The sequence below is a fragment of the Pristiophorus japonicus genome, chromosome 11 (assembly GCF_044704955.1).
Source record: "Pristiophorus japonicus isolate sPriJap1 chromosome 11, sPriJap1.hap1, whole genome shotgun sequence".
NCBI lineage: Eukaryota > Metazoa > Chordata > Chondrichthyes > Pristiophoridae > Pristiophorus > Pristiophorus japonicus.
This window is the reverse complement of record NC_091987.1, coordinates 112,738,297-112,764,367: the sequence shown is the minus strand read 5'-3', so window position 1 is coordinate 112,764,367 and position 26,071 is coordinate 112,738,297. Positions and strand designations below refer to the sequence as shown.

Below are 26,071 nucleotides of genomic sequence, written 5' to 3'. Positions count from 1 at the left end.
AGATAGATCCTGTGATGTAATACAGACTATTAAATCACCTTATCAACTTTTAGAAATCTTCATTTAAGTGAGTTTCCAACACTTTACTCTTTTGGAAGAATAGATAAGGTGGTCTGAACAGTATTCAGTTACAAACAGGCAATAGAAAGAATAAAACATGCTGCTTGACATGGATATACACTACACAGACAACCTAAAGACATCAAGTGACATTCTGATTTAATTATGGGCAGTTAGTTCCAGTCACCAGTTAGCCATTGTCATTGATTCATATTCACTCATTGCTTTGCCAGCACATTGTTATCAGAATGTTTCAAATCAATGTCTGAATCGTTATCAACAGCGTTTTCATTACTTACTCAATGTATTTAAGAGAGACTTTCTGGGATTGTTTGGTGCTGACAGTCGAAATGTACATCTGTAACGCAGCGAGTCGGAGAGCTACATCATACTTCAGCTCAGGCCCAAACCTCTCGTGCACCACATCATTGCAACTCTGACAGAGAAACAGCAGCGGGAAAAATATCATCAACCATCACACAAATAAATCCCTTCAACCACACCTGCCTGAGATAATATCTGTGATTCCCATCCACAGAGTCTGTTACATATTGGGAACCCAAAGCAATTAGATTTGTAGAACAGCTGCACTTCTCGATATTGGATTTTTACAGCATTCATTTCATATTTTTCTGGTTCCCTATTTCTTTAAAGATCTGCAATAGAATACAGGTAATAAATGGTCCAGAACAGATTACAAACTGTAATTTGGTAAGACGATCGATCACATATATCAATTTCATTTTGAGCTGTGTGTGTCACCTTGCTGTGCAGTCTACAGTAGGAGGGGGAGAATCTATGTGAAAATCTCGGGTATTGATTACTGTCACTCCTTCCTGATTCTGCACATTCTACGGACACTGTGTAGTTCTGCTAACACTTTACATAAAAAGCACCAACGGATTACATTTCTAGGAAGGGAAATCAGCTTCCACTTTGCCTTCCTTCCATCTTGTGGTGCCCTCCATGGATGTTAAAATGGAGAAGACAGCCTGTGAGGAACAGTGAACCCACTTCTACTTTGCTCAGATATCTACCAATTAAGAAAAAACAGCACTTCAGTGCTACCTACAATGAACATGTTCAGGCTTTAGCTGTGGTGGTCAGTTTTGTGATTTCAGAGTGATGATGTTCACCACAAACTGACCTTCTCTTATTGCCTTTGGCCGTGTCCGAACTGTGCAGTCAGAAAATAAATCCTTTCAATAAAAGTGTAATATCTTTGTAACACATGTCACCACGAACAAAAGGTTTCTGAAAAGTGCTACCTATATATCTGGTGAGGTGGGGCAGGGGGCCGGAGGCTGCGATATGATGATGCAGAGCCTTGTAGATCTCAATAAACTGGCTCATGAGTGGTAGGACAAAATTTGGTCCTGTAATTAGTTACACATTGAGTGACTGATCTCAACATTTCCACATTGGGGAGGGATAGAATGGAGTCCAGTCACAGGAAGTGGAAGTCAGAGTGAGATACATCCAGGTTCTTCTTTCAGAGTCTCCAGTGCCTGTCTTTGAGTGGCATTAGTGAGGCCTGAAAGCAGGCTGTACCCACAAATCCTTTTGGCTGTGAACAGACCCAAGAATAGGAATGAAGAGAAAACACCTTTAAAATTGGGTATCACGCACACCTTCCCACCCCCAAATTGTGACTAAGTTAGGATCCTTTCACAGACCGGCAAATTGTTACTCATCAGAAGTGACAATTTTGGTTTAAACATGTAACCCACTAAAATAAATGTCACTCTTAAAAATGATTATAGTCTGAAGTATTAAGGTGCTGTGAAGCATTTTGGGATAAGTTTGTATATTAAAGGCGCTATATATAAGTTTGTGGTGTGATCCGATGAATGTTTATGGCGGAGGAGCGGCGAATGGGGGTACGGGGTCCAGAAGAGCCGAAGGCCCAGGGGCAGCACGGGCCGGCCCACACTGCGATATGTGCGCGCTAGGTCCGTGCAGCAGAGCAAGTCTCCAGTTGTCCTGGTTAACCCTTCCCACTGGATAAAGGACTAGCTCTGTCAAGCCCGTGTGGTGACTGATGTGCAACGGTCACCACATGTTAAAAAAATCCACACACAGACATCTTCCACCCCCTCAATTGGGGTTCAGGAATGGGACATCGGGTCCTTCATCAAAACACCTGTGAACTCATGGAAGCAAGTCATCCTCGTTCGAGGGACCGCCTATGATGATAAATGCAAGTTGTTGTTGCTCTGTAATTTGTATTACTCTTGATAATTATAAATTCACTTCTCCCATTTCACTGATGTTGGCAGCTTTGTTTACATATAGAATAAATTGGGCCAGAAATGACTGTTGATGAGATCAGCAGATGATCATCTAACGAGTTAGTTTAGCATTCCTATACCACTTTATCATATAATATATTACTTTAATTCAGTAATTAATCTCTTCTTCTTAATTGGCTTAACACTTCTGCTACAAAGGAAGACAAAGAAATGTGATGGTGATGCCACGATCTGGTTGCGTGTCTACAATTTCTCAAGGTCCGATCCCTGCAATTGCATTTCTCTGTTGTAAATTGTGGAATCACTGGTATCATATGGATACAGCTCTCTCCATTAATATCAGCAACAGTAGGTTGCTGTGTCTTTAAAAACATTTTAAAGCCTTAACTTGTCAGTTGACAACTCTAAGGGACTGAAATTGCCCCGCAGCATGTCCGGGGGCGGTAACCTTCCGGGCCCCGGTCAGTTAACGCCCAGAATGGAAGACCCGACCCCAGTGTGGAATTGCCCTTTGCGCCCCTCAAAACAAGGCAGAGCGCTGTCTCAGGCCCTTCACCTCGTTAGAGGGGTGCTCCCGAGGCATCAGTGCTGCACTGAGGTCAGCGCTACACTGAACAGGTCAACGCTACGTGGCTGCTCCGCGTAGTGCTGACGCGCAACTCCCCTTCATTTGAAGGGGAGGGCAACTGCGTTCTCTGCATGGCCCTTTGGTGGCCACCACTGGGCCACCAGGGACAATCTCGTCTGGGCCAGAGGCCTGCCATGCAAAGGGGAATGCTGGGCTGCATCATGCGGCCCAGTCGAGACAAGGGCTGCCATTGTCTGGCCAACAGAAAAGTCGGGCGACAAAAAAAAATGGCGGCCTGGGACGCACATGGTCAACCCTTTAAGGGGCACACTGGGTGGATGTTCTACGCCCCCCGAAGTGGGTGTGGATTTCAGCTGGCGCCAGCCTCGTGTCCCGCGGGGCAATTTCTCCGCAGGGTGCAAAGGGGTCGGCGCGGTGCAGTGAGGGATTGGTGCACACGGCGATGACGTCATCGCGGGGTATGCGCCGGCCCGGGGCACAAATCGCGACGCAAACTCCAAATTGCGTCCAAAATCTCAGGGGCAATTCCACCCCAGGTGTCACTGCATCCTGCACCCCCCCCTCCCCCACCCTGCCGGGAAAAGGCAATTGCACCCCGTTAGCGTCTAAATTACACTCTGGTAGTGGACGTTGATGGCCCAGAAATCGCAGCCTCCCTGGTCCCTACGAGGTTTCTATGGACCCGGGAAGGCATCGGAAAAGCCGGTTTTCAGCACACAATGTGCATGCACCGAAAACCGGATTTTCCAATCTTACAAGTTTCTGGCTTGACAGATCCTCTGCACCTCAGGAGCGAGGATATTTGCCAGGGCAAATCCCACTGTATGTCCTTCAGTACACTCTCGCTCAGTACCATCCCTTCATATTTTTGCTTTATTTATATCAATTGTTCTTTGTACGTGGGATTTATGCATATCTTGCCCAGCCAATGTCCTCAAAACTCTTGCGCCTGATAAAAGCAAGGGCATAGCCTACTTTTACAGGTGTCAGAGTTTAAAAACATACAAAAATATAATTACATTAAATTTAAAAAACACATATTATTTTTAAAAACTCTGCCCACTACGTTACATTTATTTTTAATCATAATTAAAACATTTTTTTTAAATTGGCAAATTTTATTTCTTTAAAAAACATTTATATTAACTTTAAATTCTATCGTGTATTTATGTGAGTTTTTAAAAAATGTTTTATGTCGTGTTTGGGTGTTTGGGGGTGTTTCTCATTCATAGTAATAGGAAAACTTTGATTAGGTGTCCAGGCCCACGTGACTCCTGCCGACATCCCAACGTGAACACGCTCCCTTGTGCAAGAAGAGAAGGCCTCGAGTCCGGGATCTCGACCAAAAGGTAAGTGCGCATCTTTTCTCTTATTTTTAGTCAAACGCTCGCGGGAAGAAGAAATTGGGATTTCTGGGCCAATATCATGTAATATATCAGAAACATAGCTGCCAGGTAGATTAGTATCACAGTATGCAAGTACTGCATTGGACACACTTACCTGCACATATAAATACTCAAAAGCAACTGCATCTCTCCGTAGCAAATCAATAGGATCCTTTGGGACAAAGCTGATTCGAAAAAGACACTTCATCTTGTGGGAGCCTGGCCTCTGTGTCACCTAAAGTAAAGTAATATCAGATGAAGGGCAACTGGACAGAGCCCCCAAGAGCTACACTACAACACTAGAAGTTTCTTAAAGGGAAGGTGGAGCACAAAGCCCCAGTACCTAATTATTTATATCAACCATTGAGCTGACAGCTCAGTAACTGGTATGAGAGTAGGAATTTAATTTTAACCTCAGCAGCATCTTCAGTATTCAGCTTCAATTAAACCCAGGTGATCCTATGTAAAGAATCTTAAACCATGCTCTCTTTTATTTCAATTGATTGCATTTTCAAGTTTGGTCATTTGACACAGTTTTGTTCAACCAGAATCATCATCTCAACCTAATCATGCCCCCCTTAAATAATCATTATTAAATAAACAATAGTCATCTAAATCCCACTGTATGTCCTTCAGTACACTCTCGCTCAGTACCATCCCTTCATATTTTTGCTTTATCTATAACAATTGTTCTTTGTACATGGGCTCTGACATTCGTAGATGTGAAGAAAAGTGGAAAATATCCTCATGACATAACATTTTATGTAACTAAAGTTAAAAATGGTCTTCTCATGCTTTGTGTGACATCCAATGTGGTCAAGATCTGTGAAGACAACTGTCTCATCCTTTGACCTGGTAACCATGGGATCCAGGGCAACGTGGCAAGTGGGATCCAATATTGGCTCAGAGGCAGTAGCAAAGGGAAATGGTTGATGGGTGTTTTTGTGACTGGAAGGCTGTATCCAGTGAGGTTCCGTAGGGCTCAGTGCTGGGTCCCTTGCTTTTTGTGGTATATATCAATGACTTGGACTTGAATGTTGGGGATATGATTAAGAAGTTTGCAGATACCACTAAAATAGGTTGTGTGGTTGATAATGAAGAAGAAAGCTGCGGATTGCAGGAAGATATTAATGTACTGGTCAGGTGGGCAAAACAGTGGCAAATGGAATTCAATCCGGATAAGTGTGAGGTAATGCATTTGGGGAGGTCTAACAAGGGAAGGGGATACACATTAAATGGTACAACACTGAAAAGTGTAAAGGAACAAAGGGACCTTGGAGTGCAGGTCCACAGATCCCTGAAGGTAGCAGGCCAGGTGGATAAGGTGGTTCAGAAGGCATATGGAATACTTGTCTTTATTAGTCAAGGCATGGAATACAAGAGTAAGGAGGTTATGCTTGAACTGTATAAAACACTGCTTAGGCTGTAGCTGGAGTACTGTGTGCAGTTCTGGTCACCACATTACAGGAAAGATATGATTGCACTGGAAAGGGTGCAGAGGAGATTGTCAAGAATGTTGCCTGAACTGGAGAATTTTGGCTATGAGAAAAGATTGGAAATGCTGTGTTTGTTTCCTTTGGAACAGAGGAGGCTGAGGGGAAACCTTATTGAGGTGTATAAAATTATGAGGGGCCTAGATAGAGTGGATAGGAAGGACCTGTTTCCCTTGGCAGAGGGGTCAACAACCATGGGACATAGATTTAAAGTAATTGGGGGGAGGTTTAGAGGAAATATGAGGAAAAATGTCTTCACCCAGAGGGTGGTGGGGGTCTGGGACTCACTGCCTGAAAGGATGGTAGAGGCAGAAAGCCTCACCACATTTAAAAAATACTTGGATGTGCACTTAAAGTGCCGTAACCTACAGGGCTACGGACCTAGAGCTGGAAAGTGGGATTCGGCTGGATAGCTCTTGGTTGGCTGGGGCGGACACGATGGGCCAAAATGGCCTCCTTCCATGCTGTAAATGTCCATGATTCTATGAACAGAGTTAAATTGATATCTCTGAAGTGTGAGCAGAGGAGGACAAAGGGTTTGATTAGGGCAGGGAAAATAGAGTACGAGAGGAAGCTTGCAGGGAACATTAAGACGGACTGCAAAAGCTTCTATAGATATGTAAAGAGAAAACGGTTAGCAAAGACAAACATAGGTCCCTTGCAGTCAGAATCAGGGGAAGTCATAACGGGGAACAAAGAAATGGCAGACCAATTGAACAAGTACTTTGGTTCGGTATTCGCGAAGGAGGACACAAACAACCTTCCGGATATAAAAGGGGTCAGAGGGTCTAGTAAGAAGGAGGAACTGAGGGAAATCCTTATTAGTCGGGAAATTGTGTTGGGGAAATTGATGGGATTGAAGGCCGATAAATCCCCAGGGCCTGATGGACTGCATCCCAGAGTATTTAAGGAAGTGGCCTTGGAAATAGCGGATGCATTGACAGTCATTTTCCAACATTCCATAGACTCTGGATCAGTTCCTATGGAGTGGAGGGTAGCCAATGTAACCCCACTTTTAAAAAAGGAGGGAGGGAGAAAATAGGGAATTATAGACCGGCCAGCCTGACATCGGTAGTGGATAAAATGATGGAATCAATTATTAAGGGTGTCATAGCAGCGCATTTGGAAAGAGGTGACATGATAGGTCCAAGTCAGCATGGATTTGTGAAAGGGAAATCATGCTTGACAAATTTTCTAGAATTTTTTAAGGATGTTTCCAGTAGAGTGGACAAGGGAGAACCAGTTGATGTGATGTATTTGGACTTTCAGAAGGCTTTCGACAAGGTCCCACACAAGAGATTAATATGCAAAGTTAAAGCACATGGGATTGGAGGTAGTGTGCTGATGTGGATTGAGAACTGGTTGGCAGACAGGAAGCAAAGAGTAGGAGTAAATGGGTACTTTTCAGAATGGCAGGCAGTGACTAGTGGAGTACCGCAAAGTTTTGTGCTGGGGCCCCAGCTGTTTACCTTAATGATTTAGACGAGGGGATTAAATGTAATATCTCTAAATTTGCGGATGATACTAAGTTGGGTGGCAGTTTGAGCTGTGATGAGGATGCTATGAGGCTGCAGAGTGACTTGGATAGTTTAGGTGAGTGGGCAAATGCATGGCAGATGAAGTATAATGTGGATAAATGTGAGGTTATCCACTTTGGAGTTAAAACAGAGAGACAGACTATTATCTGAATGGTGACTGATTGGGAAAAGGGGAGCTGCAACGAGACCTGGGTGTCATGGTGCATCAGTCATTGAAGGTTGGCATGCAGGTACAGCAGGTGGTTAAGAAAGCAAATGGCATGTTGGCCTTCATAGCGGGGGGATTTGAGTACAGGGGCAGGGAGTTGTTACTACAGTTGTACAGGGCCTTGGTGAGGCCACACCTGGAGTATTGTATACAGTTTTGGTCTCCTAACTTGAGGAAGGACATTCTTGCTATTGAGGGAGTGCAGCGAAGGTTCACCAGACTGATTCCCGGGATGGCGGGACTAACATATCAAGAAAGACTGGATCAACTGGGCTTGTATTCACTGGAGTTCAGAAGAATGAGAGGGGATCTCATAGAAATGTTTAAAATTCTGACGGGTTTAGACAGGTTAGATGCAGGAAGAATGTTCCCAATGTTGGGGAAGTCCAGAACCAGGGGTCACAGTCTAAGGATAAGGGGTAAGCCATTTAGGACCGAGATGAGGAGAAATTTCTTCACCCAGAGAGTGGTGAACCTGTGGAATTCTCTACCACAGAAAGTTGTTGAGGCCAATTCACTAAATATATTCAAAAAGGAGTTAGATGTAGTCCTTACTACTAGGGGGATCAAGGTGTATGGCAAGAAAGCAAGAATGGGGTACTGAAGTTGCATGTTCAGCCATGAACTCATTGAATGGCGGTGCAGGCTCGAAGGGCCGAATGGCCTACTCCTGCCCCTATTTTCTATGTTTCTATGTTTCTATGTGAACTGATGAATAGAACAAGAAGCAGGCACTGAGCACATTAGATTACAAAACTTAGAAAATCATAACATGATTAGGCAGAGTCAACATGGTTTTATGAAAGGGAAATTGTGTTTGACTAATTTACTAGAGTTTTTTGAGGATGTAACCAGCAGGGTAGATAAAGGGGGACCAGTGGATGTAGTATATTTGGATTTCCAAAAGGCATTCGATAAGGTGCCCCATAAATGGTTATTACACAAGATAAGGGCTTATGGGATTGGAGGTAATGTATTAGCATGGATAGAGGATTGGTTAACGGACAGAAAACAGAGAGTAGGGATAAACGGGTCTTTTTCAGATTGACAGGCTGTAACTAGTGGCGTGCCGCAAGGATCAGTGCTGGAGCCTCAGCTATTCAAAATTTATATTAATGACCTAGATGGAGTATAATATATCCAAGTTTGCTTATGATACAAAGCTAGGTGGGACAGGACGACTAGTTAACCCTTGCCACTGGATAAAGGCCTAGCTCTGTCAAGCCCGTGTGGTGGCTGGTGTGCAATTGGGGTTCAGGACTGGAATAGCGGGTCCTTCATTGAAACATCTGTGAACTCACGTGGAGGCAAGTCATCCTCGTTCGAGGGACCACCTATGATGATGATGAGGTGGGACAGTAAACTGTGAGGAGAACAGCGTCTGCAAAGGCAAAGTGAGTGCGCAGTGAGGTGGCAGATGGAGCATAATGTGGGGAAATGTGAGGTTTTCACTTTGGTAGGAAGATTAGAAAAACAGAATATTTTTTAAATGGTGAGAAACGTTTAAATGTTGGTGTTCAGAGAGATTTGGGTGTCCTCGTGCAAGAAACACAGAAAGCTAGCATGCAGGTACAGCAAGCAATAAGGAAGGCAAATGGCATGTTGTCCTTTATTGCAAGGGGGTTGGAGTATAAGAATAAGGAAGTCTTGCTACAATTGTACAGGGTCTTGGTGAGACCACACCTGGAGTACTGTGCACAGTTTTGGTCTCCTTATCTGAGAAAGGACATACTTGCCTTGGAAACGGTGCAACGAAGGTTCACTAGATTGATTCCTTTGATGAGAGGGCTGTCTTATGATGAGAGATTGTGTAGAATGGGCCTATACTCTCCGGAGATTAGAAGAATGAGAGGTGATCTCATTGAAACATACAAGATTCTGAAGGGGATTAACAGGGTAGATGCTGAGAGGTTGTTTCCCATGGCTGGAGTGTCTAAAACTAGGGGTCACAGTCTCAGGATAAGGGGTAGGCCATCTAGGGGAATCAAGGGATATGGGGATCAGGTGGGAAAGTGGAGTTGAGGTTGATGATCAGCCCTGATCTCATTGAATGGCGGAGTGGGCTCGAGGGGCCAAATGGCCTGCTCCTGCTCCTATTTCTCATGTTCTTATGTTCTTAAAAGAAAAATACTGCGGATGCTGGAAATCTAAAATAAGATTAGATTGTTAGCTGTCACTGCTGAGCAGACAAATGGAAGTTTCTGCTGAAGTTTCACATCAGAATTGTAAAGTCTTTTGTGTATTATTGAATTTTGAAAATAGTTTATATCACATCATAGGTTTCTATCTTTGCACTTTGAGTAATTCTTTGCAAACATCTTGTGAGCTTTGTCTGGATTAATAATTGATCAATGGAGTCTTGGATATTACCTTTGTGTTAATCGTGGACAGTTATTTTGATATTTGTTTGAGATCCCACATCAAAAGTAATTTGTGCTTAAAAGCTGAGGTTTCACTCCAGAGTGGAGGTGGCTTGGAGTGCCACAGGACCGCTTTCCAGAAGCCATAAAGTTGGTGCAGGAGGAGTTTTGAAACCACAAAAAGATTGCGCGACACAGAGTAGCTGTATTGACATTTAAATGGACTTACTAAGATGTATGTATCACAGCACTACTTTTGGGTTTGCTGAATTTAAATTCAATAGCATTTGACTATCTTTATATTGATGTTTCTGGTATGTTCTTTAAATTGTAAATAAATGTACAATTTCAGCCCGTGATGTTCTGTCTACAACAGTTATGGAGACAGAGGGTGGGCCTACATTAATTTCAGTGTGCAGTTTGACGGGCTTATTGTTGGACTTGGGCAGTATAGCGTCTTTCATGTTTATTGGGAACCAGGCACACACGGGAAGGATTGCATGACTTTAAAAGTGAAGACAGTATTTTAAAAGCCTGCATTGTAACAATATATTGTTCAGCGTGGGTTGCAGGGCAGTACTTTGATTTTGAAGGCACTGTCAACTTCTGGTTTATGAGGTCAGTGGAACTCCAAGACAGGACAATTGCCTTTGGCCAATTGCCAGCTGTTTGTAATATGACTCCTGCACCAGCTCGCGCTGTTCCCTGAAGTGGCCCCCACATTGCTCCCTGGGCCTCCACACTGCTCCCAGGGAAGAGTGAAGTCATCAATGCACAGGCATCGTCCACCCTTCAGGATATAGTTCAGGATCTGGAATATTAGGTTCTTCATTGAAACACCTGTGAACTCGTCCTTTTTTGGCGTGGAAGCAAGTCATCTTCGTTTCATGGGACCGCCTATGATGATGATGATGTAATATGACTAAATTCACTGTTGGTGCTATCAGTAGTTGAACACTCAATGCTCTTGTATAATATTCCTCAGCCTGCTACTTTAATGGAAGTGTGTACCAACCTCTCTATTCCAAGTGGATTAACACCTCCACTAATGTAGTGGATAGGAAACATACAAATGTGTTAAGTATCCGCCCGCTGATAACGTTAACACCATCTTCGTTTTAAAAGCAAAATGTTTATCTTATCCTAAGGCACTTCTGCATGGTCAACTGTGGGCTAGACCAGCACTCGGGGTCATAAATATAAGATATTCACTAATAAATGGCCTACTCCTGTTCCCATGTTCCTATTTTAAATGAGTTAATTCCTGTGTGAAAACAGCAGGCAAAGGGGCATGATATGAACACATCGAAGTATTTGTACACTAGTATCTAGGCTTTTTTTTAAATTTAGAAATTGGGGGAATACCTTGAACAGAAATGGTTCCCAGACTTTCCTTCCCATTTAAGGAGATTGTGCCATCCAGCCAATGTGATGTGATGATTTGTGATGCCTTGAGCACTCCAAGTTGTTGCCTTGAGTAGGTCTTTCTAATGTTAATTATTACCTTACAAGATGACCGTTTCACGCTGACCTTTAAGAGCAATTACCTGAGTAAGCGTCTCCTGGTCATGAAGCAAGAGAAGTTTGGTTGCGTCTCCTTCAGTGCGCTGCTCTAGCATCAGAGAAAAATGTTCGATGCATTTGATGGACAGTTTCTCTTGAAGGGTCAGGATCACATCCTGTTAACACAAGAAAATAGTTCCAAAATGAATCTTTGTTTTTGTTTACATAGGTTTAATTAGAGTTGAATCAACTATATCAAAATGCTATCCACAGTGTACCATCCATTTTTATGGCTGCCTCAGACCACTTAGTCTGTCTGTGGCCTACAATTGCCTTTTATTTAAAAAAAGAAGTCCTATGAAGGACTGAGTGATGCAGATAATGCTGCTTTTTCACCTTTGGGACCAAGGCGAGAGGATGAAGATTGATTCTCTAACAGTTGCTTCGAAAATTGATTTGGGCAGTTCTGGTTCCTAATCAGCAATTATTCAGATGACAAAGCTTTCAATTTTAGCTGGAACAAATCTCACTCAAGGAGGATATGTGGGTAGTTGGTGTTGGGGGGTTGAAATCAGGCCATATGCTACGGAGTGGGTTGCTCTTGTGTAGTGAGGTAAAAGCACGTTGTTTGGGGCTGAGTAAAGGGAACTTCACTCTGCATTTAAGCAGTACTATAACTGACCCCATGAGTGCTTGCTGCTTGGCATTGGCCTCCCAAAGGGGAACCAAATGATCCATTTTCCAGAGAAAGTTAGTCAGGACATCAAAGGATTTAAAAACTTTCTTCAAATGAAACTGCAGCACAGCAAAATTGGAGTTTTTTTGAGTTTAGAATTTTTCTTTCCCTTTACAAGCCATCAATTGCTTCTTCATGTTGTATTTTATTAATTTCTCTTGTTTTTTTTCTCTGGCATTCTCTGATATTAGAATCCCTGAAGTTAACTCCTCCCCAAAAGGCAACTTGTAACATTAAGTTACGGGAAACGGTAGAACAGTGGTCATGTTACTGGACTCGTAATCCCGAGGCCTGGAGATGTGAATTCAAATCCCACCATGCAGGTTTATGAATTTAAATTCAGTCGACCATATCGTAAAAACCCATCTGGTTCACTAATGCCCTTTAGGGAAGGAAAGCTGCCATCCACATTGCTATGTGACTCCAGACCCACAGCAATGTGGTTGACTTTAACATCCCTCTGAAATGGCCCAGCAAGCCACGCAGTTGTACCAAACTGCTACAAAAAATTACAATAAGAATAAAACCGGACAGAACACCCGGCATCAACCTCGGCATTGGATTCGGACAATACAATGGAACAACAAGCCTTCCTCATTAACACAAAGTCCTCCTCACTAACATCTGGAGATTGTGCCAAAATTGGAAGAGTTATCGCACTGACTAATCAAGCAACAGCCTGGAATAGTCATACTTTCAGAATCATACCTTTCAGCCAAAGTCCCAGACTCCTCCGTCACCATCCCTGGTTTGTCCTGTGCCACCGATAGGACAGACCCACTAGAGATGGCAGCACAGTGATATACAGCCGGGAGTCCTCAACATTGACTCTGGACCCCATGAAGTATCATGGAATCAAGTCAAGCATAGGCAAGTATACATCCTGCTGATTACCACCTACCGCCCTCCCTCAGCTGATGAATCAGTACTCCTCCAACAGGAGAGAGTCTAATCACCTCCCCTTGATATTCAATGCCATTACCATCGCCAAATCCCCCACCATCAATATCCTGGGGGAGTCACCATAGACCAGATACTTACCTGGACCAGCCACATAAATATTGCAGCTACACGAGCAGATCAGAAGCTGGGTATTCTGCGGCGAGTGTCTCACCTCCTGACTCCCCAAAGTCTTTCCACCATCTACAAAGCACAAGTCAGGAGTGTGATGGAATACTCTCCACTTGCCTGGATTAGTGCAGCTTCAACAACACTCTAGAAACTCGACACCATCCAGGACAAAGCAGTCCACTTGATTGGCACCCCATCCACCACCTGAAACATCCACTCCCTCCACCACCGGTGTACCGTGGCCATCTACAAGATGCACTGCAGCAACTCGCCAAGGCTTCTTCGACAGTATCTCCCAAACACGCAACCTCTACCGCCTAGAAAGACAAGGGCAGCAGGCTCACGGGAATGCCACCACCTGCAAGTTCCCCTTCAAGTTACACAGCATCCTGACTTGGAAATATATCGCCTTTCCTTCATCATTGCTGGGTCAAAATCCTGAAACTCCTTACCTAACAGCACTGTGGAGTATGTTCACCACACGGACTGTAGCAGTTCAAGAAGGTGGCTCACAACCACCTTCTCAAGGGCAATTAGGGATAGGCAATAAATGTTGGACTTGCCAGCGATGCCCATATCCCGTGAATGAATAAAAAACTTAATTTGTAAAACCAAATGAACATGAAGCCAAACTGAGGTTATTGCACTTTCTAAATTAGCACTGCTGAATCCTAATGAATGTATAACTAGATTGTCAGAAACTTGTATGCATGGATCTTAGCTTCTGCGGGAAATCTGTGATATTTGTACCTCAGTCCATTTAATTACGGGTACACCAAAATAATTTAAATTTCATTATACAAACCATGACCTTTTGCAAGTTATTATAATATTTGAAAGGTGCCTGATATGTCCTACAATGATTATTTTTGCTGTACAATGCAAGGAAAGACAAAGTCCATTCACAACTCTCAGGGGTCGAAATTGATTGCCGTCCATTTCTCGGCGGCCACCAGGCAGGAGGTCCATTTTTGGCGCCCGCTGCCGTTGGGTCCTGTCGGGAGCCGCTTTGGTCGCTGTTGTGTGGGCGGCAGCGGCAGCGGCAGTGACTGTCAGTTGGCGGGTAGGAGCAGGACTCGGCGGCAAACATCATTAGAGTGCATCAGATCGAGGCCTCGCTACTCGGGTATTTTCGGAGGGCTTCCACTGCACATGCGCGGGTTTTTGGTGTTTTTTTTGTAGTTTTGGGGATGGGACCTGTAGTCCTTTTGTGGCCCTTGCACGCTAGTTGAGGAAGTGCACAGGGCCATAAAAGGAGAGCACTCAATTGCACCTGCGAGCGGAGAGGAGAGAGAGGGGACAGGAGACAGGAGACAGAAGACAGAGAAGAGAGGAGAGAGAGGATACAGAGAAGAGAGGAGAGAGAGGAGAGAGAGAGGAGAGAGGAGAGAGAGGAGAGAGAGATGAGAGATGAGAGAGGAGAGAGAAAGAAGAGAGAGAGGAGAGAGTTGGAGGTTAGAGAGCAGAGGTGACATTGGAGAGGGGCCAGTCTGAGTTGCAGAGGGGGCAGTGTGACAAATTTATACTCAGACTCTTGAGCAGCCATTCCTTTCATCGTAGAGGATGAGTGGGCAGAAAGCATACAGCGAACTCACCCGGGATGGGTGTGGCAAGCCTCCACCAGCCCAAAATCGATGCCTTTGGATGGACATAGGTCTGATGGTCAGTGCAATGGGCAACGTGGAAACATAGAAAATAGGTGCAGGAGTAAGCCATTCGGCCCTTCGAGCCTGCACCTCCATTCAATAAGATCATGGCTGATCATTCACCTCAGTACCCCTTTCCTGCTTTCTCTCCATACCCTTTATTCCTTTAGCCTTAAGGGCCATATCTAACTCCCTCTTGAATATACCTAATGAACTGGCATCAATAACTCACTGCGGTAGAGAATTCCACAGGTTAACAACTCTCTGAGTGAAGAAGTTTCTCCTCATCTCGGTCCTAAATGGCTTACCCCTTATCCTTAGACTGTGACCCCTGGTTCTGGACTTCCCCAGTATCGGGAACATTCTTCCTGCATCTAACCTGTCCAATCCCGCCAGAATTTTATATGTTTCTATGAGATCGCTTCTCATTCTTCTAAACTCCAGTGAATACAGGCCCAGTCTATCCAGTCTCTCCTCATATGTCAGTCATGCCATCCCGGGAATCAGTCTGGTGAACCTTCGCTGCACTCTCTCACTAGCAAGAACATCCTTCCTCAGAAATAGGAGACCAAAACTGAACACAATATTCAATATGTGGCCTCACCAAGGCCCTGTACAACTGCAGTAACACCTCCCTTTATATTCAAATCCCCTAGCTATGAAGGCCAACATGCCATTTGCCTTCTTCACCACCTGCTGTACCTGCATGCCAACTTTCAATGACTGATGTACCATGACACCCAGGTCTCGTTGCACCTCCCCTTTTCCTAATTTGTTACCATTCAGATAATATTCTGCCTTCGTGTTTTTGCCCCCAAAGTGGATAACCTCACATTTATCCACATTATAATGCATCTGACATGCATTTTCCCACTCACCTAATCTGTCCAAGTCACCCTTCAGCCTCTTAGCATCCTCCTCACAGCTCACACTGCCACCCAGCTTTTTGTCATCTGCAAGCTTGGAGATATTACACTCCATTCCTTCATCTAAATCATTGACCTGTACTGTAAATAGCTGTGGTCCTAGCACTGAACCCTACGGCACCCCACTAGTCACTGCCTGCCATTCGAAAAGGACCCGTTTATCCTAACTCTCTGCTTCCTGTCTGACAACCAGTTCTCAATCCACGTCAATATATTACCCCCAATACCATGTGCTTTAATTTTGCACACTAATCTCTTGTGCGGGACCTTGTCAAAAGCCTTTTGAAAGTCCAAATACACCACATCCACTGGTTCTCCCTTGTCCACTCTACTAGTTACATCCTCAAAAAATTCCAGAAGATTTGTCAAGCATGATTACCCTTTCATAAATCCATGCTGACTTGAACTGATTCTGTCACTGCTTTCCAAATGCGCTGCTGTTACATCTTTAATGGCTGGATGGGGACCAATGTCGCAAACGGTGGAATGACTTTGTGGTGGCAGCTAAAGTGAGCACAAATTTATTCAACCCCTCCTGTGTGTTTGTGTGTGTGTGTGTGTGAGTGTGTGTGGGGGGCATCAAAATGGGCTAAAGGCTGCAATGTTTCTTTGTGCAGAGAAAACAAACAGCCAAACAGGCAAGCCTGCGTGTGACTGGAGGGGGCCCAATAGATGTGGTGGAATTGACCAGGCTGGAGGAGCGTGCGTTGGCATTGGTGGGATAACGCCACATTCCAAGCACAAATGTTTCTGCAGATCCAGTGCTACCGCAGGGTAAGGCTACACTCATCTCTGGTGTCAGCGTTGGTCATGGCATGAAAGTACATGCAATGTTAAGACACTCGTGGTTGAACGCACACTTTGTCACCCATTATTGGTGTGGACATGTCGAGATAGAAGTCCTTGCTGGCATAATGTGAGATGGAACGGCTCACATCTCACTTTCACCACCATCACCACCCCACCACAGACTGAAATTTGTCCACTACTTGCAGATGCTGACTCGGACACTCTCTAACTGTAGAGACCATCGACCTCTGGCTGTCACAGATGCCGTCACACCCCAGCATCTCCCACCCCAACGTTCTCCATACCCGAGGACACTGGATCCTTGCTCACATCAGGCCCCAGCCCACATCACCCATGCCCACGCTCCCACCTCCGCCACCCAGGGCCAGGGAGAGGAGGAGAGAGAGGAGGGAGAAGGGCCAATATTTGTGCCCCTTCATCTGGATGATCTGGAAGCGGCAGACATGATCCCCCTGCCAAGTCAGCCAAGCGTCCGCAGATCCTCAGCGTCAGGCTCAGATTTCCTGAGGTTTCCAACAGACTCTGCTCAAGCAAGCTCAAGCAAGCGCAGAGGCCATGGCTCAAAGGGAAGCAAGGCCCCACCACTCAGCAGCAGCGAGCAATCACCTGCGGATGCAGCATGGCTCGCTCTAATGAACCAGATGGTCCAGCTAATAACTACCGGCGTGGAGGTAGGTCGTGAAATGCAGCAGACCATGGCTGGGATAGCTGCCAGCATCGCCACATTCACTCATCAGCACGATGAGAGGATGGAGTGCCTCCTCACAGTGTTGGAGCGCACATCAGAAAGCGTCGAGGCCATAAGGCAAGAGAAGGCTTCTGCATGCATGCTGCAAGCCCCAAACTCCACACCCTCAAGACAGACAGATACAGAGGAGCAGGAGATCCCGGTGCCTTCGGTCCCATGCCCTACGTTCTCACCAATACGCACGCGTCTGCTCACATCCTGCTACCCTCCTACACAACCTCCTGAACCAGAGGCAGTGAGGGGCAGGGGAGGGCTATTCTGTCGTGTAGGCATGGGGAGGAAGAGGAAATCGGGCATAGCTGCAAGAGGTGGCGGGGGCGGAGACGAGAGGTGGTGGTGCCGGGTCAAGGTGTTGCTTCCTCGTGTAAATGTATGTATATGTGATAATATTATGAAACGTTTGTTATTGTGCACTTGTAAATACACTCACATTGTTGACCCTCTGTTTGTGCATGTATCATTTTAAAGTCATGTGTGGAGCGTTGCGCCAATCACACATCTGTCCCTCAGGTCATCTGCTTCATCAGGAATATCTTCCGATCCACATCTGACTGCAGTGTATAATGGGTCCTGTCATTAGGCCATCGCAAGACGACAAGGAATGCAGGAAGGCTGCCATTCAATTACTCTAGTTTATCAAGTTGCAGGGCAGACCTTAAGGCTTGCACTACAACCCTCTTTTTCCGAGGCCAAAGACATGGTCATCAGTTACATTGCAGTACATTGTGCGAGACAATTAATGAATCAGCTCGGATGTATAAAATGTGAGATGCTGGACACTTTTCAGTCACTCATAATAATTTTCCCTTTGTCACTGGCCTTCTCAATCAAAGAGAAAGTTATTATTTAAATGGAGAAAGATTGCAAAGTGCTGCAGTACAGCGGGACCTGGGGGTACTTGTGAATGAAACACAAAAGGTTAGTATGCAGGTACAGCAAGTGAATCTTGGCCTTTATTGCAAAGGGAATGGAGTATAAAAGCAGGGAAATCTTGCTGCAGTTGTACAGGGTATTGGTGAGGCCACACCTGGAATACTGCGTGCAGTTTTGGTTTCCATATTTACGAAAGGATATACTTGCTTTGGAGGCAGCTCAGAGAAGGTTCACTAGGTTGATTGCAGAGATGAGAGGGTTGACCTTTGAGGAAAGGTTGAGTAGGTTGGGTCTCTACTCATTGGAATTCAGAGGAATGAGAGGTGATCTTATCGAAACATATAAGATTATGAGGGGGCTTGACAACGTGGATGCAGTGAGGATGTTTCCACTAATAGGGGAGATAGAACTAGAGGGCATAATCTTAGAATAAGGGGCCACCCATTTAAAACTGAGATGAGAAGAAATTTCTTCTCTCAAAGGTTTGTGGATCTGGAATTTGCTGTGGAAGCTGGGACATTGAATAAATTTAAGACAGAAGTAGACAGTTTCTTAAACGATAAGGGAATAAGGAGTTATGGAGAGCGGGCCGGGAAGTGGACCCGAGTCCACGATTGGATCAGCCATGATCATATTGAATGGCGGAGCAGGCTCGAGGGGCCGTATGGCCTACTCCTGCTCCTATTTCTTATGTTCTTATGTTCTTATGTATGAAGGACTTTCAACAAGGTGCAACAAAAAAGCCTCCATTAGCTTAGATGCATTTCAGTCGGTTTTATCACATCCAATTTAAATTTCACCATCTGCAAGAAAGTAATGCAACATTGACCTAATTTCTTTCCAGCAGTCCCACTGATATGGTGCAGAATCCGACTGGCTGCCATGATGTAATGGCCACCAGCACTCCCTCCCAGCCGATGTGCCAGAGCTGCCCCAATGCACTCCATCTCTCCCTCCCTCCCTCCCTCCTGCCCGATATGCGATTGCTGGCTGACTGCTGCCCAGCTCAGACCTGCTTTCCCAGAGTGGTCCTTCTGACGGGCGGCAAGTTGACGGGAGGCCACGAAAAGTGACCAAAATGGACATTCACAGACATCTGGCATGGGCGGTCGGGACGCTGTGACGTGGATGGAACCCTTTCCCACCAATCTTCCGCCGGGCGGAACCTCGAAGGCAGATGGGCAGTTCCAGAGGAATCGCCCGGAAAAGGGCCATTTCCGGCAGAACCTTGGCAGCTGCAGGCAGGACATCGATGAAAATCGGCCCCTAAGTTTGGTGAGGCTCTTCTGGCGCCACCTGGGTACAAGAGAAGTGTGTGCTCAGCCTCCAATCTCTCTGTCCATTGCAACCTTTCTAGCATTAAGCTACATCTTCACGGTGTGGGGACCAAGGCTCATTGCACCATTTACCACTGAAACACATTCTTTCCCAGGACTTTAAAACTCGGAACTCCTTGCCTCCTTTAGTCTTCCCTTCCTTTTACATTCTATGGGGGAGAAATTGGCCTGGTTTGTGCCTCCCATTAGCGCCTACGGGGGGCACTAAACGGTTACCGACCGGGCACGGCGAAATCATCGATGTCCCCGAACTTCCCGGGCGGTTTTGTGCTGGTGCTAACACCTACCGCCTTACTCTCTTGTGCGCCATAGATCATAACATCATCCGGTACGCAGCGCCCCATTAGCATCCCGGATGTAACATTCACCCCCGCCCCCTGCCGGGCATGAGCAATGGCAGCTGTAGGAGGCGTTGTCAAGTAGGCTGGCCGCTTGGCGAGTGATATTTAGAAGCAGTGGTGGTCAGGTAGGGCAAAATGTATTCATTCCCCCCCATTCTGGTGCCTCCTGATTTGTTTTACCCTCGCGATTGCTCAGCCCTGAGCTCTCTTAGAGCGCTTGGGGCTGCTATGCACATAGCGCAGGTCCCATGGCTCCCACAGAGAGAGCAGCAAGATTCATTCAACCCATCATTGGCCCTTCCCTTTAAGGAAGGGAAGGAGCCCGTACAGACGGCAGTGTTGCCCCGAACATTGCTCAGCACTCTGCTGACACCACCCCTCTCACTCTCTTTAGCGCTCTAAGGGAGGTGGTAGAGCTTGATTTAGCACTCCACTTCCCTCTTGGAGCGCTAAACTGGAAGTTCCCGGCGGCAGCAAATCCTTATCGCTCGGCGATACTTTTGCGCTCCCTGAAAAGTTATCGTCTAAAACGGGGCGCTACACAATTTCTAGCCCTATAGGTTTTTAAAAGCCAAGCATTGCATCACCTAACCACTATTGCTTTATGTCTATTTCCTTCTTCCCTACTCTTATTGACCTTGCTGGTGTCCTGTACTATGGGCCTTGGCCCTTCACCTCGGTTTTTTACAATTTTGCATAGAATTACATAGTGTACAATGCAGAAAATGGCCTGTCGGCCCAGCTGATCTGTGCTGGTGTTTATGCTGCACACGAGCCTCCTCCCACCCTTCTTCTTCTAACATAGTAACATATCCTTCCATTCCTTTCTCCTTCATGCATTTATCCAGCTTTCCCTTAAATGCAATGATGCTATTCACTACTCCATGTGATAGCAAGTGCCACACTCTAACCACTCCCTGGGTAAAGAAGTTCCTGTTGAATTCCTTAAAAAGAACAATTAGGACCATGTCACTCTTGGCTCAGAATACCACATTTAAATCTTAGGGTGAATTTATTCGGGGCTTCTCCGCTATAACGTCAGTGGAAGTTCGGCAGAAGCTCTGTTTACCTGCACAAACGGGGGTTTCTGCCGAAGATATGGGCAGAGGGGAAGCAGCCCCAAAGAAATAACCGCCGCAGGTCTGACTCTATAATGATATGTATTTCTTCACAGTCTGCAGCCTATCATTCAATGTTTGGGTCATATTTTTGTTTATTTGAGTCGAATGCTGATGTGGACTATATATCTTTTCCTGCTACTGCTTCAATCCAATGCCAATCTGTTACTGTTTCTACGTGTATTTATTGCATCTTTAAAAAGCTGTTATATTGCCAGTAAATAGACTTATTATTTCCTTCATGCTAGATCATAAGCTATAATTGGGCCGAACGCTATAATGATTCAAGCCAAGAAACAAATGCATAGGAGCCTGTAGGCAGTCATTGCCAGATAGTTGCACCTCTGCCTGTAGGAATAGTTGGGAAGGTATTGGAAGGTGAGGGCACTCTGTGTCTGGTGCAGCCCTTTTTATTTTATTCATTCCTGGGATGTGGGCATCGCTGGCAAGGCCAGCATTTATTGCCCATCCCTAATTCCCCTTGAGAAGGTGGTGGTGAGCCACCTTCTTGAACCGCTGCAGTCCTTGTGGTGAAGGTGTTCCCACAGTGCTGTTAGGGAGGCAGTTAAGCATCAGCCATATTGTTGTGGGTCTGGAGTCACATATAGGCAGATTTCCTTCCCTAAAGGATATTAATGAACCCGATGGGTTTTTACAACAATCCGATAGTTTCAGGGTCACCATTACTGATACTAGCTTTTTAACTCCAGATTTATTTAATCAATTGAATTTAAATGCCCAGCTTCAGTGGTGGGATTTGAACTCACGTCTCTGGATCATTGGCCCAGGCTTCTGGATTAGCAGTCCAGTAATATAATCACTATGCTACCATTCCAGTCAGGCAGCATATGTTAAGAAAGAAACAGAGTTAACATTTCAGGTCGAAGACCTTTCATCAGACTCGAAAAAGTTAGAGGTGTAGGTTAGAAGCAGCGATTTACTTGTGCATCTTTCAATATAGTATACTGTATTTGCTGCTCACGATCAGTCTCCTCTACACTGGGGAGACCAAACACAGATGGGGTGACCGCTTTGCAGAACACCTCCATTCAGTCCGCAAACCTGATCCCGAGCTTCCGGTCATTTTAATTCTCTGGACCACGCCCACTCTGACCTCGTTGTCCTCGGCCTCTTACACTGTTCCAATGAAGCAACTCTAACCTTTCCAGTTCTGACGAATCGTCATCGACCTGAAACATTTACAATGCTTTCTCTCCACAGATGCTGCCTGACCTGCTGAGTATTTCCAGCATTTTCAGGATTTATTACCAATTTCTATTGACAATTTTTTTTTGATTGAAAATCTTAATGGAAATCAAACTGCATCCAAAATGCTCGAGCATCTCAGAGTATCACATAATTAATCTCACTGCCACTAAATGTACTTCACCGCACCAGTCACAATCAGAGGTTCTCACAGATACTGCAGTTTAATTGAATTGCTGTAGTTTCCCCAGATGTGACTGGAAACACTGTTTGATGGGATGCTTTGTTAGCTAAGAGGGAGATGCCACAGTAAGTAAATGGAGCAGTGCATTTGCTGGAGGCTGCTATCTGGGCAGTTTGTGGTTCTGTCTATTTTTGTAACCAGGACTAAAATGAACAAAGATTATTTAGGGCACTGTGGCTCTTTCTTCCAGCCATTTGTTAAAATTCAATAAAATCAAATTCAGAACTCCATGTATTATTCAGCTGGCGGAGAGAGTCTTGTGATATAAAGATGAAGCAGTATTTCAAGAGCGGATGAGGGTGGGGAAGTAGACTGTTGGGGAAAACAGATTTATTAACATTCCCTAGATTTAATTGTACCTTAATGTTTAGTTTGAAGTGGATAGGCAGAAACATAATGGTTTCCTTTAATATCAGTGATTCATTGCCGATACAATTTCTCATTTCCTAACAGTGCTAAAATTCTCTAGGGTTACTGATCAAAGGAACAAGTATATTAAAAATTGGTCAAGGCATCTTATCTGCATGTGACAGCACCTCATTACAGAGTCATAGGGCCCAAGTTTCCACATGATTTGCGCCTGATTTTTAGGAGCAACTGGTGGAGAACGGACTATCTTAGAAATCGCAATTCTCCACATTTTTTTTTCTGCAGTTCTAGTCAGGTAGAACAGTTCTACTTTGGAACAGAATTTTTTCTTCAAAAGGGGGCGTGTCCGGCCACTGACGCCTGATTTGAAAGTTTCCACAGTGAAAACGTACTCCAAACTAAAGTAGAATGGAGCAAGTGAAGATTTTTGTAGAACTGAAAAAACCTGTTCTACACATTAAAAAATCAGGCGCAGGTTACAAATTAGGCGTCCAGAACGAGGTGGGGGGGGGAAGGGAAGTCATTAAATTCTATAATAAATCCTTATTTATAATTATACAAATATTATACAAATAAATCCAACCTGAATAAACATTTATAAGCAAAGAAAAGATTAAATAAACCATCTTCCTACCTGTGTGAAAGTGCTTCAGGCAGGCCTTTCGGGACCGAAGGCTGAAGGGCTGGCCCGAGACTTCGGGCAGAGCCCGTCCCCAGCACCAGATTTACAGGTAGGTGGTGTTGGGTTGGGTCGGGTCGGGGAGGTTCGGTTCGGTTCGGTTTGTTTCGGTTCGGGGGGGGGGGGGGGAGAGAGAGAGGGGGAGAGAGAGAGAGAGGGGGGGAGAGAGAGAGAGGGAGAGGGGGGGGAGGGAGGGGGGTGGAGAGAGAGGGGGGGGGAGAGAGAGAGAGAGGGGGGGGAGAGAGAGAGGGAGGGGGGGAGGTCAGGTCGGATCCAGTCCGGGAGCGGGAGGCGGGTCGGGTCCAGTGGGGGGGGGTCGGGTCGGGGGGCGGGAGCGCGGGTCGGGTAGGGTCCAGTCGGGGGGGCGGGGAGCGGGAACAGGAGCGCGGGTCGGGTCGGGTCAGTCGGGGGGGGGGGCGCGGGTGTCGGGTCTGGTCCGGAGGCAGGGGGGGGGGGGGGGGCGCGGGTGTCGGGTCTGGTCCGGAGGCAGGGGGGGGCGGGGAGCGGGTGTCGGGTCTGGTCCGGAGGCAGGGGGGGGCGGGGAGCGGGTGTCGGGTCTGGTCCGGAGGCAGGGGGGAGCGGGGAGCGGGTGTCGGGTCTGGTCCGGAGGCGGGGTGGGGGTGGGGAGCGGGTGTCGGGTCTGGTCTGGAGGCGGGGGGGGGGGCGGGGAGCGAGTGTCGGGTCTGGTCGGGGGGGGGGAGCAGGAGCTGGGCGAGGGAGGAGCCTTATTCAGCCATTCAGCCAGGGCTAGGTGCTGCGTGCTTCGGGCCCCTCCCACACAGTTCGGCGCCTGGAGCTACTGCACTTGCGTGCCCACTGTAGCGCGCATGTGCAGAGGTCCCAGCACTGTTTTCAGCTTGTACTGGCTGCGCCGAGGGCCAGAGGACCTGCAAGTAGGTAGAGAATACCGAGGATTTTTTTAGGCGCACTTTCCACTTTAGGCGCGAAAAACGGGCGTCCAGGTCGGGACTGCGCCGTTCTAGGCGCGTGTGGAAACTTGGGCCCATAGAATTGTCAGCTCAGAAGCTGACCATTCTGCCCATGCTGTAAATGTTGATGGCTCTTCAGGTCTGTCAAGTTCAGCAAAAAAACTTTACTTTCTTTAACAGGACAGTCCTCTTGCAACTGTACTTATACACACACTAACAGCTCTCCCGTGGTGTTGTGCCACAGTGAGTTGGAGGGGTTTCTCTTTTATAATACAGTAATAGGAGTTATATTTTGAAAATGATATGACATCAGTTACTGGTCAAACACTTCAGCCTGCTGGGCTTCCCGCCTTAATGTGTACTAAAAGCTCACAGCGAGGACAAAAAATAATTTTACTCCTTTTTTCTTGTTTTGATTTACAGCTTGAAAAACAGAAATTACAGGCATCAGGTTTATATTTTCCTGAAATGCTAGTTGATTGATAAGAGTAACATTATAGAAGGCATTGGTCAGAGACGGCTACTGAGCCTTGAGCATTTAAACTTCATTGAAATTAAAAATATACCCAATTTTGGGCTCAATGGTGGTAATTTAGACTTTGTAAAATTGTCAATATTGGATCAGCTGCCCATTACACACCTCTCCCTATTTTATTGCATTATAACATTACTTCCATTACATATTTTCCTACATTACTTCAGAAAGTGTTTCATTAGCTGTAAGGTGCTTTGGAACATCCTGATGTTGTGAAAGGTGCTATATGAATACAAGTTCTTTCTTTTCTTTTGTCTTCATTGAAGTCAAAATGACCCACAGTGAGTCTAAGGCTCAGGAATAGTGCATCCTGTAGTTGGCTGAGAAGGCAAGTTTATCTACTTACACTCTATCAGCATGTTCTATTGTATAGGGTGCTTGTAAGTCATGATACTACTGGGAGGAACAGGTCGTGGGTGGGTGGCAGGGGCAGCAAAGGGCCATGACTTTAGGGGTAGGCAAGGAGAGAGGAACAGTCTCAAAAAAGTGTCCCATTTATTCCCGATTTCCCTCACAAGCATAAGGTCATGTCAGCCAGACAATTATTATTAGCAGGTCAGGTGAAGTAAATGGTGGAACACTGGCCCTGAAATTCCGGCCTCCCGGGTCTGTACGGAATGTGTATGGACCTGGGAAGGCAGCGCAAAAGCTGGTTTTCAGCGCACAATGCGCATGCGCTGAAAAGCTGGAGCTAGACAGATCCAATGCACCTTGGCAGCCAGGATATTTGCAAGGGCAAGATTGTGGTATTTACTGATATCTTGCCCAGAGGATGTCCTGAAAATGCACCTGATAAAAGCAGGCATATAGCCTATTTTTACGGGCATAAGAGCTTTAAAACACACTTAAAACATAAAAAATAAAATTAAAAAAACATATTTTATTTTTTAAAACCCTGCCCATGTTAAATTTATTTTGAAACTTAATCAAAAAAACTTAAAAAAAAATTAGAATTAAAAAAGAATACATAAATAACTTTAATTTAAATTAATGTTAAATATATAGTGTATTTTTTCTATTTTTTACCAATGTTTTGTGTGTTTGGGAAGAGTTCTCATTCATAATAATGGGAGCTCCAACTTACCGAGTTCCCATTATTATGAATGAGAACATCA

At 45.5% G+C, this 26,071-nt stretch overlaps 1 protein-coding gene across 4 annotated transcripts in view; it reads right to left on the bottom strand.

Annotated features, from left to right (window-relative positions):
- LOC139275829 (FERM and PDZ domain-containing protein 4-like) overlaps positions 1-26,071 on the bottom strand; it is a 658,647-nt gene that overhangs the window by 35,231 nt on the left and 597,345 nt on the right. For all 4 annotated transcript variants that reach the window (XM_070893037.1, XM_070893039.1, XM_070893040.1 and 1 more), the window contains 3 exons: positions 11,433-11,564; positions 4,402-4,521; positions 360-496 (listed from right to left, as the gene is read on the bottom strand). In XM_070893037.1, the coding sequence (XP_070749138.1) occupies positions 360-496; positions 4,402-4,521; positions 11,433-11,564 (389 nt within the window). The remainder of the gene's footprint in view (positions 1-359; positions 497-4,401; positions 4,522-11,432; positions 11,565-26,071) is intronic.